The sequence below is a fragment of the Gallinula chloropus genome (genome assembly GCF_964237585.1).
Source record: "Gallinula chloropus genome assembly, chromosome: 16".
Classification (NCBI taxonomy): domain Eukaryota; kingdom Metazoa; phylum Chordata; class Aves; order Gruiformes; family Rallidae; genus Gallinula; species Gallinula chloropus.
In genome coordinates this window covers 14,002,130-14,021,233 of record NC_140101.1, presented here as the reverse complement: position 1 = coordinate 14,021,233, position 19,104 = coordinate 14,002,130, and the positions used below count along the sequence as shown (strand labels likewise).

The 19,104-nt window shown below is 61.8% G+C and overlaps 1 protein-coding gene across 1 annotated transcript; it reads left to right on the top strand.

Annotated features, from left to right (window-relative positions):
• Positions 1-1,222: 1,222 nt before the first annotated feature.
• On the top strand, positions 1,223-17,783 carry MTCL2 (microtubule crosslinking factor 2; the record flags this gene model as incomplete). Its single annotated transcript, XM_084271695.1, has 15 exons — positions 1,223-1,435; positions 2,821-2,979; positions 5,618-5,680; positions 8,443-9,675; positions 10,640-10,759; positions 11,306-11,431; positions 11,781-12,011; positions 12,192-12,299; positions 12,641-12,808; positions 13,898-14,149; positions 14,311-14,382; positions 14,750-14,820; positions 15,065-16,514; positions 16,610-16,751; positions 17,755-17,783. The coding sequence occupies exons 1-15, from the start codon at positions 1,238-1,240 to the stop codon at positions 17,781-17,783; spliced, it is 4,422 nt and encodes a 1,473-aa protein (XP_084127821.1). The 5' UTR covers positions 1,223-1,237.
• Positions 17,784-19,104: the final 1,321 nt, after the last annotated feature.

Sequence of the window (19,104 nt, the reverse complement as noted above, 5' to 3'; positions counted from 1 at the left end):
TGCAGCTGGGGCTTTGTCCAGGCCCGGCGAGCGCGGCAGCGAGCGTGCCAGCGCCTGGCAGAGCCGGCGTGGTGCTGCTGGCTCAGGCTGCAGGTCACTGTCATGGGTGGTGTCGGGAGCAGCAGGGTCCTGTCCCCATCTGCCTGGGGCGAATCGGGGCTGTGCATCCCCACTGCCAGACCCTCGTGCCATCCCTTCCCTGGCCGTGTCGCGGTGCAAGGCCACAGCCTCTCATGTGGCAGTTGTGTTTAGCAGTGTTGGGAGGTGTTCGGTGGTGGGGTTTTTGGCAGGAAAGCAGATGCTTGATCCTTTCCCAGGAGCGTGCCAGGTCCTCCAGGTCTTGTTGAGAGCAGCCAGTGTGACGGCTGGAGCGTTCGCTGGCAGGATTTGAGTTGAGATCAAGTTCACGGGACCCTGCAAAGATCTTTGGGCAACGCAGCCTGTGTGGCTCAGCAGGGACAGGAGGGGACAGTTCTTGAGCATCCCCCCCCCCCCCCCAGCCTTGTGCTGGACAGGGAGATGGTACTGGGGCTGGGGCTGTTGCAGAAGGTCCCACAGCAGCCATGTGCTGCAGAGCCCGAGGAGGCTTTGGGTTGGCTCTGGTGCCAGCGTAACGTCACCCAGGTGCTGGTGCAAGCCTGTGCCCAAGGCTCTGCTGGGCTGGGAGATTGGTCACCATGATGAGAGAGGGAGAAGGAAGGGGAACCAAACCTCATAGTCTGCTTGGTGGCAAAATGAGGAGCAAATTCTGGTCCCCAGCACTGACAGCATCTTACTCGTGTCCCCGCGTTGCCTCCTCTGTCCTCGCCTGCTGTCTCCTCCTTCCCTTGCCTGCCTCCCTGACACATCTTTTCCAAAGACGACCTATATTTTTTTCTCCACGGCTGCCGCCTGTGCTGCTCCTGCAGCTCCTCTCCCTCCCCCATCTTCCTCTTTCTTTTACCACAAATATTTATAGGCGCCTGTGTCGGCTGTGCCCTCCCTACCCGCCCCGCCCCGGGTGGCTGGCTTGCTGGTGGGTGATGGTGCCCAGCTGGCTCCAAGCCATTTTCCTGCAGGGATGGGGCTTGACTCGAGGGGTTGAAGGCCTGTGAAAATGGCTTGTAGGGTAGAGAAGGGCAGGGAAGCCACAGCAGGGAAGTGTCACAGGGAGAAAACAGGGGCAAGCAAACTGTGGTGTCTGTCTCCTCTAATGTACATCTCCCCACAGGATGAGATTGAGGAGCTCCGTGCCGAGATGCTGGAGATGAGGGATGTCTACATGGAGGAGGATGTCTACCAGCTGCAGGAGCTCCGGCAGCAGCTGGACCAGGCCAGCAAGACGTGCCGCATCCTGCAGTACCGGCTGCGGAAGGCCGAGCGCCGCAGCTTGCGCGTGGCGCAGACGGGCCAGGTGGATGGTGAGCTCATCCACAGCCTGGAGCAGGATGTCAAGGTGAGGGTGGGAGGGTGAAGTCTCCACCTGGGCAGTCCCCAGGTCCCTGCACATGTTTTTTAGTGAGATGTGGAGATAGTGGCTGGTGAGGCAGGAGGGGATGGCTGGAGCCCATCCTGCCCGTGTGCCCTGGGGTTGAGCTCCATCATCCTGCACCAGTGGGGAGGGGACAGGGCCACTGTCCCAGGCTGGAGCAGCACGAGTGCGCAGAGAGGGACATCAAGGACCAGGACTCCAGAGACTGGGAGCTGTTGGGAAAAACCTTGCAGGGCCCCAGGCACACGGAGCTGGGGCAGGGACACGGGGATTTCTGCCCGGTGCCACTGCCCCCTGCTCACCAGCCCTTGAGGAGCCGCTGGTGCCAGTGAGTGTTTGCTCTTGCTGCCAGAACTGCTGCCAGGAGGGGGGTGCGGTGGCAGCCAGAGACAGCTCTGGAGGGGTGAGCAGCAGCTTGAGGAGTAACTTAGTTGTTTTAGCAGGAAACAACCAGTCCCAGAGCTGAGACACCACAGGTGTGAGACTGCAAACTTCCTTGGGCTGCCCATGCTGCTGAGGGACCAGTCCCCTCCCCAAACCACCCAGCTGCCCCTAGCTTGGGGTGCTGCTGCCAAAAACACCTCCTCCAGCTTCTCCCTTCCTGGGAGAGAAAACGCAGTTCATCCTTGGGGTGAATGGGAGCCCCATGGCCTGAGTCCCCCCCAGCCCTGCAGCGGGGCTTGCCGCTGCCTCTGCGAGCTGGTACCTTGGGCTGGGCAGGGTACAAACAGGACTAGGGGCAATTTTTCCCTTCCAAATGCTTTGTGCTGTTAAGCTTCCCATATGCTGGGGGCTGCCCCCTTGCCAGGATCCAGATTTGGGGCTCTGAGCCTTGTCAGGATGGTTGGAGACACTCTTTACCCCAGGGGCAGCTGCTATTTTTTCCGTAACGTGATGCAGCAGCTCGCCTTTCTCCCAGCCCGCACAGCTGCTGCCCGCAGCGAGGGGCTGTCTGCTCCTGCCCTGCCTGCTCTGGGGCTGCTGGCTCCAGGGCTGCCCGCTCTGGGGCTGCCCACCCGCTTGTCCTGCCCTGTGGGGCCTTTTCCAGCCTCCCAGAGTGGGGAGACAGTACAAAAAGGGCGGTGAGCATCCTGCAGCATCATGTTAGGGCTGGGGAAGGCAGGGTTTGGCCAGGGGATGGGGACGCAGGGCAGTCGTACAGCGGGTGAACAGCAGTCACTGCCTGCGATTGATGAGACACACAGAGGGGCCAGGGTGTCACCGAGCATGGTGTCTCCTCCAAAAGGTCTCAGTAACAGCCCCATGATCCCTACATGAGGTGTGTAGGTGCCCAGGCACCACGGTCGCAGGCTGTGTCCAGCCTGGTGACAGCCCTGCTGTGTCCCCAGGTGGCCAAGGACGTCTCCGTGCGGCTCCACAATGAGCTGGAGGCGGTGGAGAAGAAGAGGATCAGGCTGGAGGAGGAGAACGAGGACCTGCGCCAGCGGCTCATCGAGACGGAGCTGGCCAAGCAGGTGGTGCAGAATGAGATGGACAAGCTCCGAGAGGTGAGGGGGACATGGGAGGGGGACTGGGAGGTGTCCCCACGGCTCTGCCTGTAGCAGGTGTCCTGGCCCTGCACTGAGGGATCCCTCCATCCCGGCTCGCGTGGCTGAAACCCAAACCGTGCTGCAGATGCTTGAGAAATCTGAGCAGTGCCTGCCCTCATCCCACCCTGCAGGCACAGGGAGGCCATGCTGCATCCCCAGGGGGGCTCTGGGACCCCCTGAGCTAGAGTGACTTTATGTGTCCTCAGCCACTTGCTCAGCCTGGCCACCTGGGCTGTGCCCAACTCCCACCGGGCACAGCTCTGCACCATGCCTGGAGTCCTCCCTGGCACAGTGCCCGGCGCTGGCCGTGTCCTGGCACGTGCTGCTGGCACAGGCCCGGCTGAGCTGCGGCAGCAGGGTCCCAGCAGTGTCCCAGTGATGTCCTGGTGGTGTTCCAGTGATGTCCCCGTGGTGCTGTGGAGCTCGGTGAGGTTCCCATCCATGTCCTGGGAAGCCGTGTGCCACGCGTGTACACATGGGTCCAGGGTGCTCCATGCCATGTTTGGGATCAGCTCCCAGCCTGGAGCAGTGTCATCCTCAGTGACAAGAAAGGCATCCTGGTGACAGCACGGACGTGTCATCTGTTGCAGCACTCGTAACCCACTTCCCTACTGCCCGGGATGCCTTCGGCCCCCAGGGAGCCTCAGGAAGTGTGGCTGGCTGAGCCCAGCGCCTGGCAGGAGATGGGCTGAGGCAGAACCTGAGCCCTGCTCCCACCAAGGATGGGCACACGGTGCTGGGAAGGGGCTCCCTCTGCCCCCAGCCGTGCTCCTCTGCACGGCAGGGCATGGAGCCAGCACATGGCTCAGCATCTCTGAGGTCTGCTCTGGGTAATGTCACCAGGGCCAGCTCCAGGTGAGCCGTGGGACTGAGCATGTGTCGTCTCTGCAGCCACCGTCTCACGGGTGGCACAGAGGAGCATCACCTCCAGTCCCTCCAGCACTCAGGCTCCACTAACAGCCGTGAAATGGGTTTCCCTGCAGCCAGAGAGCGCAGGCAGAATAACAAACAGCAGCGGCAGGGCTGGGCTGGAGAACTCTTATGCCTGGAAAACAGGCAGAGAAAATGGTTGCGTGGTCAAGGGCATGGGGAGACCTCAGCACCAGCTGCTGCCTTGCCCTGGCAGAGTGTGGGACAGGATAGGGCTCCTCTCTGCAGCCGCTGAGCCCAGAGGAGACGGTGATGGCTGGCACAGCTTGGAGCTCCCTGAGCCTGGGGATAGCTTGTCCCCAGGCTAGCAGGGGCGCTGGAGTTACTCACTGATTGCAGAACGCTAATTAGACAAACAAGTGCCGTTCACAGCTCTCCTCCACCTCCTCCTCGTAGCTGGAGGGCGCAGAGGGTGGTGGAGCTCGTTAGCAGCAAAGCCAACAAGCAGGGGAGGCTGGGCAGGGCTGGGCTCAACCCTCAGGGCTGATTATTCCTCCCTCCAATTATGGGAGAGATTTCTCCCATAACTGGGATAATTGTCAGGATGGGCAGATCATCCCCAAAGGCGTCTGCATTTGCCCTTCTGGCTCTATCCCTCCTGGGGGGCAGGAGAAAAGTGGGACCAGTCCATGTGCCAAGCCTGCCTGAGCTCAGCTCTGAGGAGACCCTTAGGCATGGCCACCCTGAGGGATGCCCCCACCCAGGGTGGAGTGATGACACCCTCTGCCCCAGGGTGCTGTGCTTGGGGCTGCTTGGGGTCAGGCGATACCCTTTGCCAGCCCCAGTCCCCCAGCACAGTGGGGGTGAGGGATGCCGACGTGGCACAGCCAACCCCTGGGAGAGGCTCTGCAGCAGCAGCAGCTCCAGCGATGGTCCTGGCCTTAATAGGAAAGCTTGGAGCCCGGCACCTTGGCACAGGCAGCAGCTTACATTTCACAGCTGCTTTCTTTGGCTGCTGGGCCTCAGCGCCAGCTTAGAAACAGGCCCAGGGTGGCCACAGGGGTCGGACGGTGCTCGTGAGGGGCTGTGTGGATGTTCTTGAGGGTTTTCCCCCAGCTCCCCTCCCCAGATAACTGGTCCTGCTCTGGGGACCCCCATTTTTTCCCTCCCTCTTCCAATCTCCATTACTGCTCGCTCTGGACTCCCCATCTCCCAGCTGTCCTTGCTGGCCTGGGTATTGTCCCATGTGTCCCCAGAGTCAGCATCCTCCTGCTGAAGAGCCCTCCCCATAGCTAAGCGACCAGGACGTGTCTTGGGGGAGAGGTAATGGGAACATCATCCCATGCGTGATGGGAATGTCATCATCCACTGCTCCCACACTGGGATGCCCCAGAGCCATTCCTTGTCCTGGGTTGGATTCCCTGCTCCATCCAGCCCTGACAGGACCAGGACGGTGACTCAGCCTCTCCGCGCTCGTTTCCTGCTCTCTCACTGCTCACTTGCCCGCAGGAGGAATTTCTGGCCAAGCCCCGTGATGTGGTGCTTGCCACAGCCTCCCCAAAGCAAAGGGCCTCGCTCAAGCCCTGTGCTGCTCTGGGGTTTTCCTGGGGTTCACAAGCAGTGGGAGAAGACAGCATCAGTGTCCATCCATACTGGGTCTGGCTGTCTGTCCACCTCTGGGTGCCATGCCAGCGCTGCAGGTAACAGCTCGCTCTTCTCTCTGCAGAATTCCCTGAAGAAACGGGGGTCTCGCTCTGTTGGGAAGACAGAGAAGAAGCCATCAGTGCAGGTATCAGTGCTGGCGTGTCCCCATCATGCCACCACGGCCCACCAACCCCTGGGGTCACCGTACAAGCCGTGCCTGGCCCAGAAGCACATCTGGGCATGGCGGCGCCGTCCCCTCGCTGGCAGAGCTCTCCTGCCTTTCCCAGCCCCTGCATAAGGGAGGGATTGATGTGCTGGGCCACCCTTATTGTCCTCACCCTCTCCCTTGTCTCATTTATCAATGGAGCATCAGTGGCCTGCCTGTGGCTTTAACCCTTTCCTTGTGCTGGGAGCCTTCAGCCTGCACTTCTGCTGTGGGTTGTGGCTGTCACAGCCTGGGTCCCTCCTGCCTGTGCCTGCTGGAGGGTGGCCAGGGAGCTCCACAGGGTTTAGGGGAGCTGAGGGTCTGTGTGGGGACAGCTCAAGGCCCCGCTGTCCCTGCCAGGAGCAGGGGAGGGGGGATTTGTGCGTGGCAGCAGGATTTGAGCTGTCACTTGCTATTGGGCTGAGCTGCTGTGAGTGGCTAATGCTGTTACTGGGGCTTGGAGGGGCAGGAATGCTGCTGTGGGAAGGGAAAAGCGAGTGGGTTAATGCTGGAAAAATCCTCTCACAAAGGCAAAAGACCTGGAAGGTTTATTCTTGGGGGAGATCTGCTCTTCCAAAGCTGAGGCAGGGAAGGAGGGCCCATCAAGACGCTGCTGCTGCACGCTGCTGAGGGCATCTCATGAGAGAACCCCGAGCACCCCGAGGGTGTCTGGGTGATGGGTGCCATTGCTGGCACAGCCACTCTGTGCAGCCACAGGACGGGGATCCCCAGGCTCTGAAACTGTTTCTGCTTCTTTATATTTGTCATCTCCCTTTATTTATCACTTCCCCCAAGAGCTGATGGTGTCTTTATGCCCACACCCGCCTGTGCCCCAAGCTATCTGGGACCCCCTCTGTAACTCTAGCTCCCCAAGCTGAAGTACAGCCCCTCCTCTGCCTCCTCTGGGGCACAAAACACCACCCTCCACCTCCACCCTCCTGCCTCGGGCTACAGCAAAGCCCTGCTCAGCTCCTCTCAGCCTGGGGCTGCAGGGCTGGATACAGCCTCAGCTCCGTGGTGTGCCATGGGGCTCCAGGACAGAGCCGTTGCTGGAAAGCAAACCCCAACCTTCCGGAGTGCAAACACCCCTGGCCGTGCCCCGCTGTGTGGCTCCCTCTCCGTGCAGTGAGGCTCTGTGGCCCGGCTTGGGATGCTCATGACTCATCAGTGGCTTCCTGGGCCCCTTTCCTGCCGGGCGGCGTGGGGCGCGCAGCCGCGCTCACTGAGACGGAGCTGGGGGCGAGAGCCGCAGCGCTGAGGTCTGCCCCGGGCCCCAGGAGCACTCAAGGTGGTCTTGGGGCCGTCTGTGTGTCCTTCCAGTGATGCCAGGGGGCAGAGAGGCACGTGGGGCTGTGGCTTTTATTTCCTTTTCTTTTTTTTTTTTATTTTCCTGGAAAAAACAGGAACTGAGGTCATGTCTGCCCCGGCGGGGAGAGCTGCCCGCGCCAGCCCTCTCCTAATCACCACAGCTAATTAGGGGGGGCCACAGCTTTAGTGCACCTTAGTGAGGCAGTGGTTCTGTGCCTGAGCACGGAAGAGCAGCAGGATGGTTCCTGCTGTCACAGGAGGGTGTTTGGGGAGTAAAATGGCAACCCAATTTCATGGGACACCCCCCCTCCTCACCCCCAGTATCGCCTCTGGCAGCCTGGGAAAGTTTGTGGGGTAAAATACTGCTGAGGGGTTTGGGGGGTGTGAGGTGGTGGGGGGAGCTGGGAGGGGTCAGGAGCACCCAAGGAGGGGGGCAGCTTGTTTCTGCCAGCCAAGGAAAGAGGAAAGGGGATGAGTTGGGCTGGGCAGAGGGCTGCTGCAGCCAGCAGCCACCCAGCCAAGGGGCTTGGCAACCTCCAGCACCTTCCCAGGCTCCGGTGGATGCCCCAGGGTGAGGTTCACAGCCCGGCAGGTCCCCTCCTGGCAGTCACTGCGCCGGGGCACGGAGCACTCGGATGACCCCACGGCACAGGAAGCCACGAGCTGGATGTCAGGAAATCCTGGTCCTCCATCCAAAAAGCTTTCCAAAGCAGAGAAACAGCCTGCCTGGGCAGAGAGCCGAGATCCTAACGGCTGCATTTAAAAAAAAACCAAAAACACGTGGAGAAACAGTTCCAGAAAGCAAAAGGAGTTGGGAAGGGGCCAGCAAGCTGAGGCAGAGTGTTTGCCTGGGGTTTTTGTCCCTGGGAAGGGTGGTGGCAGTGAGGAAGAGTGCTCAGCTGGGGCTGAGGCTTGGGGAGGCTCCCAGCTGGTACCACTATTTCAGCTGGTGATGGGGTGCTTGGGGCTGAGTGGGAGGAGCAGAGTGGCTGGAGCTGCAGTGGCAGCAGTGCTGGTCCTTTCTGCATTTCCCAGTGTTCGGGAGGAAACCTTGTTGATGGGTTTTATTCTCTGCTACAGAGACTGACAGCTTTCCCTCCCCCTCCTCCCCACGGTGGATGGAGCTGCAGCCGGGCTGGGCTCAGTCCCCGTGTCCCCAGCAGTGGTTCAGTGTCCTTCCTGGGGCCATGGGTCTCCTTGCCCTCTTCCTGCCCTGTCTCTGGGCTCTCCCTGAAAGCCTCCAGGATGGATCTCAATTCCCTGTCCCCATGAACCAGGGATGCAGGTTCCCCAGGATTGGTGGGGTGGGAGAGCAGCATGTTCCCTGGGGCTCACTCAGAGCCACCGTGGCCCTGAGAGCAGGTCTCTGACACCCGTGCCCTCTCGGTCCTCAGGAGGACAGCGCAGACCTGAAGTGCCAGCTGCATTTTGCCAAGGAGGAGTCAGCCCTCATGTGCAAGAAGCTGACCAAGCTGGCCAAGGAGAACGATGGCATGAAGGAGGAGCTGCTGAAGTACAGGTCCCTGTACGGGGACCTCGACAGCTCCCTCTCCGTGGAGGAGCTGGCTGACTCGCCTCACTCCCGGGAGGCTGAGCTGAAGGTCCACCTCAAGCTGGTGGAGGAAGAAGCCAACATCCTCAGCCGGAGGATAGTGGAGCTGGAGGTGGAAAACCGTGGGCTGCGGGCAGAGATGGATGACATGAAGGGCCAGGGGGACAGAGAGCTGCCCGGGCAAGATGCACGGTTTCTGGCAGGTGTCTCGGGCTGTGGGGACGCTGGAGACACGGTGGCAGAGCTGCGCCGGCACCTGCAGTTTGTGGAGGAGGAGGCTGAGCTGCTGAGGCGCTCGCTGCTGGAGCTGGAGGACCAGAACAAGCTCCTCCTGAACGAGCTGAGCAAGTACAAGTCAGACCACGAGCTGGACGTGACCCTGTCAGAGGACAGCTGCTCTGTGGTGAGTGAGCCCTCGCAGGAGGAGCTGGCCACGGCCAAGGTGCAGATCAGCGAGCTGAGCGGCAAGGTGAAGAAGCTGCAGTATGAGAACCGCGTGCTGCTCTCCAACCTGCAGCGCTGCGACCTGGCCTCCTGCCAGACCACCCGGCCCATGCTGGAGACCGATGCCGAGGCCGGCGACTCGGCACAGTGCATCCCCACCACGGGCTGGAGGGATGGGATGGGCAGCAGCGAAGCTGATGGGCAGGACAGGGTGCCCAGCAGTGGGAAGGTGCCTGACGGTCCCGCCAAGCTGCTAAAGCCCAAGGACCTGGAGACCTTGCTGGGCATCCGGGACCAGGCAGCGCTCGTCAGCAAAGCGATCGACGTCTTGATTTCGGATGCCAATGGCTTCACCTCCGGGCTGAAGGCTTGCTTGGACAACGAGTGTGTGGGGGGGCTGCTGGGCGAGGCGGTGGGTAGCAGCACTGAGAGCCCCAGCGACGCCAAGCTGATGAACGTGCTTCTCATGCGGCTGGGCGTGCTGCAGCAGGACCTGGGCTGCTTCACCAGGAAGGTGGATCACCTCACCAGCAGCCTCAAGGAACACTCTGACTCCTTCCCCTTCTCCGGCCCCGGCAGCCACGACACTACCAAAGAGGGGCTGCAGAAGGACCATGCCTCTGACTTCCAGGTAGGAGCTTCTTCCCACTTCCCCCGCAGCAGCTGCCGCTTTATTTGCCGCCCCGTTTCCTCCCGCTTTAACGGAGCAAACCCCCACCCCCACGTAACCTCCTTCCTGCCTCTCCAGAGCAAAACCCCAACTAACACCTTGCTGCATGCCCGTGGCACCCGGGACAAGGTAGGACTCTGCTCCAACAGAGTGTGCCCAGGGAGGAGGCAGGGGACATCCTGGTGCATCCCAGCACGGGCTGCTCGTGCCAAGGCTGCCCAGCTTGTGGCTGGGAGCTCTTGGGTGCAGAGGCTGACATTTTGGCTGCTCTCCCCCTGGCTCAGCCCAGCATCCCCAGCTCAGAAGCTCTTTGCTTATTGAGGATGAGCTGGGTGGGAGGAGAGCAGCCCACAGCCACCTGGAAGCAGCCCAAACTGGGGGGGCTCCAGCTGCAAGAGGCCTCAGCACCTCCACTCCCCAGCGGTACCCATGCAGGGTCATTTGGGGAGCAAAGGCTCCAGGGCAAATCTGTGTCCAATGGAGAGCACCTTCGGAGCAGCAGAGGACCCCTGCTCATGCTGGGGGCCAGGGATGTCAGTGGTAGTTGGGGCCATGGGCACAAAGCCCCTTTCTGGAGCACACTCACTTGTTCAGAGTCCTATTTTATTGCATGCAGTCCCACCAGCCCCAGGTCCCAGTCTGCCCCAGTCACTGCATGGCACCGTAACTGGTGTTTGCACATTTTTTCCCTCTTTCTCTCTTTTTTCCCCTTTCCCCAAACAATCCAGGCCACGTGTCTCCTCATCCTGTGTTTCCTTTTGGTTTCTGCATTGTCTCCTGCCATGGTGATGAAGCTCCTTCTCCTCCTCATCCTTTTTGTTGTCTTGTAGTTCTTTACTGTTTGGGAGACCCATTGTTTTGTTTTCTGGCTTTTTTTTCTCCCCGCTCTTTTGGTTTGTTCTCATTAACTTGCCCACGCATGCAGCAGCCTGATTTTAGGGACGTTGACCCTTACTGCATCCCCCACACCAAGGACATGGACCCCACGCATCCCCGGAGCTACAAAACCTGCCGACCTGAGGAGAACGACTCCTATGCCAACGAGGTATGACATGGGCAAGGAGCTGTGTCCCCTCGCCCAGCGGGGCTGGGAACAGGGCTGCAGGGGTGGGACTGGGCTGCAGTGGCGGGGTTGGGCTACAGGGATGGGGTCAGGCTGCAGGGATGGGGTTGGGCAGCAAGGATGGGGTTGGGCCACAGGTATGGGGTTGGGTTGCAAGGATGGGGTTGGGCTGCAGGGATGGGGCTGGGCTGCAGGGATGGGGTCGGGCTGCAGGGATGGGGTCGGGCAGCAGGGATGGAACTGGGCTGCAGGGATAGGATTGGGCTGCAGGGATGGGACTGGACTGCAGGGATGGGACTGGGCTGCAGGGATGGGATTGGGCTGCAGGGATGGGACTGGGCTGCAGGGATGGGGTGTGGCTGAAGGGATGGGGTCTGGCTGAAGGGATGGCTTCAGGCTGCAGGGATGGGGCTGTCCCCTTTGAGAGCAAGGGACAAGGGAAGCTGCAGAGCCCCATCAGGGAGGGATGTGGGGAGCTGCAGACAGGCACAGCCCCCCCATCCCCATCCCGTCCCTGGGCTGTTGCAGATGAAGGAGCTGCAGCTGGTGCTGTCGGAGGCCAACGAGAGCCTGCGGGGACTGCAGGAGCAGCTCTCGCAGGAGAGGCAGCTGAGGAAGGACGAGGTGGACAACTTCTCACAGAAGATCTGCCAGGTGAGCAGACAGCAACCCAATCCCTGGGAGATGGGTGTCCCTGTGCCTGTGGCTGTGCCACCTCCAGCCCCAGGCTGATACCTTCTTGGGGTGTCATTCAGGACCACACACAGCATGCCCCACAAAAGGGGCATAGGGGCTGAGCAGCATCCTCCTTGCACACAGGCATGCAGCCAGGCAGGGCTTCCACCCTCAGCTGTGCCTTGATGGCCCCGCTCTCCCCACTGTGCAGTACTTCCCTGGGGTGTTAAATACATGGCCACCACCCTGCCCAGACCAGACCCTGGGATGGAGGCACCACATGGCTGCTGCCAGCCCCCATCTAGGAGCCTCCCATGTCTCTCTGCAGCTGAAGGAGGACCACCAGAAAGCTCTGCTGCGGCGGGAGTTTGAGCTGCAGAGCCTGAACCTGCAGAGGCGGCTGGAGCAGAAGTTCTGGAGCCAGGAGAAGAACCTGCTGGTTCAGGAGTCACAGCAGTTCAGGCAGAGCTTCCTCCTGCTCTTCATGAAGCTCAAGTGGTTCCTCAAGCGCTGGCGCCAGGGCAAGATGGTGCACAGCGAGGGCGAGGACTTTTTGGAGGTACAGTGGGCTGGGGGGCTCTCAGTGTGACTGCTGTGGAGTGGGGAGGGCTGGGCTGTTGGGCATCTCCAGGGTTGTCCCCCATGGCTTTGTGTCCCACCCAAAGCTGCTTGGGTGTCCCACACCCCCAGCTGTGGGCTGCAGGTCCCCTCACCACCTTGGCCATGCTGTCTTCTGCAGGTGAACAGCATGAAGGAGCTGTACCTGCTGCTGGAAGAGGAGGAGCTCGCCCCGCAGCAACAGGCGGACAACAAGACATGCACTGGGGATGCCTGGACGCCCAACACGGTGAGGGGGTTCCCCATGAGCCCAGGGAAGTGAGGGGGTTCCCCATGAGCCCAGGGAGGTGAGGGAGTTCCCCACAAGCCCAGGGAGCGGGCAGGATCCCCCAGAATGGCATGGCATGGCTGCTCCTCCCAGGATGCGTGGCTGGGTGGGGATGCTCCCTGCTGCTGTGTCACCCCTGGAGTGATCCCCTGTCCTGGTGGCACCCCAGTCCCTCACCTGGGTGGGGGGGCAGCCTGCAGGGATGGGGTGCAGGGAGGGGAAGTCCCATGGGGTCCTACACTGTTGGGTGGCCTCTGGTGCTGTGCATCGGGTCCCTCTGCTCACCCCCGATGCCCCAGCAGCCCAACGAGTGCATCAAGACGCTGGCAGACATGAAGGTGACCCTGAAGGAGCTGTGCACGGAGCTGCGGGAGGAGCGGCGCGGTGCCAGCGAGCTGCAGCAGCAGTTCACCAAGGCCAAGGCTGCCTGGGAGATGGAGCGTGCCGAGCTCAAGTGCCACATCGCCCAGGTGGGAGCCAGGGGCACCCTGCGGGCTGGGGGCGGGGGGAGAGGGCCGCTCCCCCTTGCCTGGTGGGGCTGTGGGGCTGCTGTGCCGTGTGCCAAGCGCCGGCTGTTGGGCAGGGCTGGGAGGCAGGGTGGCACTGTGGGAATCTCAATTAGCCGCCGCTCCGGCAGCCCAGTTTCTATAGCAACAGCGCTGGCACAAAAATCTGATTGTAGAGCAGCAGAGGATGCTCTTTATTCCTCCACTGGGTTTGTCTGGGGTGGGCAGGATGATACTGGGGCTCAGCACCCCTCCCCAGGGCAGGCAGCTGGGATTAGCATCTCTTCCCCAGGGTTGGAGGACAGGTGGGTGCTCTGCACCCCTGCTGATGCTGCCGTGGGGCTGTATGGCTGTGGTGAGGGCAGGAGGGAGGAGGGAGGAGCACAGCCTTGGCACTGGGAGGCTCCTGAGCGCAGAAGCCATCCCATCAGACTCTCAGCCCTCACCATGAGGAGGGTTTCACTCCCTCACGCGGTGCTGGCAGCAGCCGGTGGCTGTACATCAGCTCCACTCCCCAGAGTGGGAGCCAGCACCTCCCAGGCAGGGTTTCTCAGGGTAAACCTCAGCCGGGGTACCTAGATATCCTCTCTCCTCCCAAAGGAGGGAAGAGCTGCCATGGCAGCAGCACCTTGGCTTCCCAGGTGCTTCCCTGGCTTCCTAGGTGCCTCCCTGGCTGCCAGGGATGGCCGCATCCGCAGGGACTCTGCCAGCCCTGCAGCAGTGCTGCCCCTCTCTGGGGCTCGGCTCCAGCAGGCAGGATCACAGGCAGGGTGCAGCTGAGCAGGAGGGACACTCAGCTCATGTCCCACTGGGTGACCGTCTGCTGGGCCGTCTGGCGTGACAGGGCTGCAGGCCAGGGCAGCTCACTGTGCCCGTGGGCGGCTGAGCCACGTGGTGCAGCACAGCCTCAGGGACATGCTTACTGCCCAACCCAGGCAGCCTGGGACCTGCACTGGGAAACGGGATGTCCTCAAACCTTGTCCCTTGGCTGTGGATGTCCAGCACCCTGCTGGAGCCATGGGTCCCCCCACAGCCACCAACGTGTCCCCACAGCTGGAGTCAAAGGCAGGCAAAGGCATCACAGAGCGCACGCTGCCGGACTGGAAGGTGGCGTTGAAGAGGGAGCGTGAGGAGCACCAGCATCTCCTAGCCGAGTCCTACAGCGCTGTCATGGACCTCACCAAGCAGCTGCAGATCAGTGAGAAGAATTGGAACCAGGAGAAAGTGGAGCTGCTGGCCCGCTTCAAGGAGGAGCAGCAGCAGGCAGAGCAGCAAGCGAAGGACCTGCAGAACAAAATCAACCAGGTATGCTGTACCCCTGTGGGAACGTGTCCTTCAGCCTCTGCCATGTGTCCCGTGCATGTGCCCTGACAGCAGAGCCTGCACACACTTGGGGCAAGTGGGAAATACTTTTGCTTGCCCAGAGGGGCACGTTGCACACATTGAGTAACCAACACATTCTCCAGTTGCAGAAAGGAGCCAACCCTTGGGCACTGAAGCACTCTGAGATGGAGAAGCACGGCAGCAACTGGAAAGAGGTGGGCAAGAGAAGGCAGAAGGTTCTCAGGGTGCTCATTGGGCTCACGTCTATGCTAAGGGTTAGATGGGAGGTAGTGTGAACCCCAGGTAACACTCCTTTGAACAGTGAAGGTGGCTGCAGGGGGGAGCACCAGGGATTGGGGATAGGTAGAGAGGATGGGTGAACCCTGAGGGCTTCAGTGGGGTTACAGAAAGTCTATTTGAAATAGATGTGGGCACGGTGAGCCCCATGGAGCCCTGGGAATGGGACACCAGGCCTGGGTGCATGGTCATAGTGCTGGAGAGGAGCAGGGAGCAGCCCCAGCCTGTCTGTGTACTCGGGTGCTGTGCTTGCTGACACCAGATCTTGCTTCTGTGTCCTCCCAGGCTCTCAATGAAAAAATCACAGACAAAGAGACAATCTCTGAAGCAGAAGCCAAGGGAACCAACCTCAAAAGGTCAGTGCACTGGTGTCTGTATGGCCCCCGGGGCAGGGCCAAGGCTGCGCAGGGCTGTCCCAGCGTTGACAGCCCCTGCAGCCCCAGGGATGATGCAGCCGTGGTCCAGGCTTGTCCTGGAGGCCAAAAGCTCCCATGAGGAGCAGGACTGGGTGCCCAGGAGGAGTGGGAGCAGGGGACTTACAGCTGGCCCCCAACCCACTGCCCTGTGCCCGTGTGAGCCCCGTTCTCTCTCCTCCCACAGGACCAAGTCTGTTTCCTCCATGTCAGAGTTTGAAAGCTTGCTCGACTGTTCTCCCTACCTCCCTGGAAAGACTGCACCAGGGCTGGGCGACCATTCCCGGGGCAAAAAGGCATCTGCAGCTGCCCAGCTGCTGCCCAACGGGATCCGGGACAGCACTGGCATTCCTCCCTCAAACTGTACATATGTGAATATTGAGCAACCTGCCCCAGACAGCCTGGCCAAGGAGAAGCTGGGCATCTCCTCCTGGGACTACTCGCGGGCAAGCAGCCTCTCTGGGCACGACCCAGCCCAGAAGCAAATGCAGAGGAGCTACACGGCACCGGACAAGACCGGCATCCGCATCTACTACAGCCCGCCCGTGGTGCGGCGGCTGGAGACGCCGCTGGTGCACAACAAGGAGGGGAAGATCATGATCGAACCCGGGTTCCTGTTCACCATGGCCAAGCCGAAGGAGCCAGAGGAGTCGGCCAGTGCTGAGAGCACCTACAGCCAGTGGCTGTGCAACTTCTCCAAGCAGCAGCGGGAGCTGCTGGACGGTGGCACGGTGGAGAGCGCGGTGCCGCCCGTGCCCCGCTTCCCCCCATCGCTGCACGACCTGGAGATCTCTGGGAACATGAGCGATGACATGAAGGAGATCACCAACTGCGTGCGGCAGGCCATCCGCTCCAGCTCGCTGGAGAGGAAGGTGAAAAGCACCTCCAGCCAGACCGTGGGGCTGGCCCACGTGGGGACACAGACCATCCAGACGGTGAGCGTGGGGCTGCAGACGGACCTGCCGCGCAGCAGCGGCGTGCATGGCAAGAGCTGGTCCCCGCGCAGCTCCTCCCTCGTGTCTGTGCGCAGCAAGCAGATCTCCTCCTCCCTGGATAAGGTCCACTCCAGGATCGAGCGGCCGTGTTGCTCCCCAAAATACGGCTCTCCAAAGCTCCAGAGGAGGTCTTCCTCCAAACTGGATGCCTCCAAGGACAGGAGCCTCTGGAACCTGCACCAGAGCAAGCAGAACGGCTCTGCCTGGGCCCGCTCCACCACCACCCGCGACAGCCCCGTCCTCAGCAACATCAACGATGGCTTGTCCAGCTTGTTCAGCGTGGTGGAGCATGCGGGCAGCACTGAGTCCATCTGGAAGCCGGGCTGCCCTGAGAGCATCCGGGCCAAGCCTGAAGCACCCAAGTACGGCCTCGTGCAGGAGTTCTTCAGGAACGTCTGCGGGCGGGCACAGAGCCCCACCGCCCCGCCAGAGAAGAAGGAGGCCACTGGGGAGGAGGGCAGCAAGAGAGCCGAGCACCCCAGCCCTGTCACCCACCACCCAGCTGAAAACATCTCCCGCGTCTTGAACAAGAAAATCCTCAAGCAGAGCAGCTGCGAGGACCCCAAACCCTCGTCCCCCGGCCAGGGGAGTAAGGACGCAGCCCTGCGGGACCCCGACCTCCTCTCGGCCATAGCCAGCGAGGTAACGAGGCAGGGTGCTCCCCGGGGTGTCCCGCCGTGGCAGGGGACGGGATGCCCGACCCCTCTAACTCCCCTGTGCCCTGTCTCTCTTTGCAGGACACGGCGTGTGACTGCAGTTCCCAGTCCCTCACATCCTGCTTCGCCCGGCCGTCCCGCTCCGCCATCCGCCACTCCCCCTCCAAGTGCAAACTGCACCCCACGGACCCCCCCAGGGCGGAGGAGAAGCCGGGGACCTCGAGTGAGTGAGGCCGGGGGGCCGGGGGACGCAGCGTGCCTGCTTTCCACTCTCCTGCCGGCAGAGCGCCCGCGCTGACGCCCCGCGGGGCCCCCTCGGAGGCGGCGCGGGCGCATCTGTCTCCTAACCGTCCCCTCGTCCCCGGGGACGCTTACGAAGCAGATGTGGAGCCAGCGGCGGAGACTGCCGGCACCCCTGGGGTGCACGGGGACATCCCACCGGGGTGGCTGCTCCACCCCTCCCCACCTGCGCGGAGACCCGCTCCCTTGGAGCCGCTGCCGGCACTGGGGGGACCTCGCCAGCGCCCACCACCCCGGGAATGTCAGCTGAGACCCCGCCATGCCAAGGGCGCCCCGAGAAAGGGAGAGCAGCTGGGGGGAGGCTGGGGCGGAGCACGGCAGGGACACCGTATGGATGGGATGGATGGAGGCGCGATGCCGCGTTGGGCCCCGCGGGCGGAGGGTGCTGGCTCTGCCCCCGCGGCTGCCGCCAGCGCTGCCCGCCCAGCCCGAGCTCCAGCGCATCCCTGCCAGCCCCGATTGCCGGGCGGTTGCATCAGCCGGCCGGGGCCACACGTGTTTCCCCGGGCAGGAAGGAGGCGGGGAGGGTCCCTGCGGTCGCCCAGGCTGCGCTGGGTGTGGGGGCCCTCCCTGGCCACCCTTTTCGCTCCGGGTGGGGGGAGCTGCTGAGGTCCTGCACTGCTGGGAAGGGTCCGGGCCGTGCCCCTGGCTCCTCCAGCTGCAGGGACAGGGCTGCTGGGAGCACAGCGTGGGGAGACACGGCGTTGGATGTGTGTGTATCTCCTGCCAACACCCCAGGAGCCACAGCTGCCGTGCTCCCCTGCATTGCACCCACCTCCCTGCCCGGGGCCACGTGTAGTTATTTGCTCCTCCAAGTGCTGAATATACAGAATATACATATTTATCTTTTTTTTTTTCCTTTTTTTTGTTTTTTTTTCCCCTTTTTTTTTCCCCCTCCACTTTTGGCCCTGCCCAACCCTGGACAGCCTGCAATGTAAAACCAAGTGCATTCTAAAAACACCAAAATGAGCTCCATGGGAGATGCATCAATTGGATTAAGAGATTGTGGGTTGGGAGGCTGCAGCGTGGCCTGCGGTCTGCACCACGTGTCCCCCGGTCACCACCAGAAAAAGCCTTACCCAGGGAGGGATGAGGGCAATGGCTGCAGCCCCCAGGGTGGCACAGAGCTCCCAGGGCTGGAGGTCTGCATCCCAGCCCCACGCAGAGCAGCATCAGTGCCTCTGTGCAGCCCCAGGAGTGAACAGACATTTCGGGAGCAGCTGCCTGACCTATTTTCCAGCTGCCTGCCAGAGGCCAGGCAGGGATTCACCCAGATGGAACTGCCTGCAGGTGCCTGCACCTCTTGGGGCTCTGGCCATTGCTCTGGGGGCTCTAAACATTGCTCCAGGGGCTCTGTGTGGCTTGGGGGCTCTGTATACTGCTCCAGGGGCTCTGTGCATCGCTTTGGGTCCGTGTACACAGCTCCAGGGGCTCTGCCCCATTGCTCTGGGGCTGCATCCAGGGCTCTGGGGGCCCTGCTGTCATCTTGCAGCTTCGTTTAAAAACTGCCCCTGCTGCTGAGGCTGCTGCCCGCTCCCGGCCGGCCGCAGGATGCCCAGCTGCATCCCTGCCACGTCGCAGCCTCCATCAGCATCTCCCATGACACTGCCCGTGTCTCTGGACACACCAGCATCAGCCAGGGCCCAGCAGGCCCAGCACCTATGGCCTTTTTGCTCCTGTGGCGCTGTGTCCAGCCCTCCACAGGGGACCCCTCGTCCCCCAGGTGTGGGGTGCGTGGGCAGGCGCTGCCCACACCAGCAGCCGGGACCGGGCAGCATCCCCACCAGCCGTGGAGAAGTGGGGGGGCCCCGCACCCCGGCAGGCACAGCGCTGCCACGGGCAAGCTCCTGCTGTACATAGACCTTTTTTGGGGTGGTTTTTAGCATCTTTTTTCATTGATAACGGGGTGGGGGGGTTTGATTTTGGTTGGGTTTTGTGGTTTTTTATTTTAAAGCCTCTCTACTTTTGGAATGTGGTTTCTCATTTTTACAACTGCCTTTTCATTACTGGTAATAACCAGCAGGGTCTGTCTGCCCCTGTAAATAGCCCCTGTTCCCCGTGGGGGCAAGGGGCTGAGTCCAGCCCGGCCAGGGGGTTGCAATTAATCATGAGGATAATGAGTTTGAGGTGTGGCAGAGGTGGCTGAGCCAGCCCTGGCTCCTGTGCAGCCTTGGCTCCGTCCTCCCCAGGTGCCAGCGCCCAGCCTGGGGCAAAGCCACCCCTTGCCCTTGCCCTGTCCTCCTGGTTCCTCCATGCCAGCCCATGCCAAGGTCGCA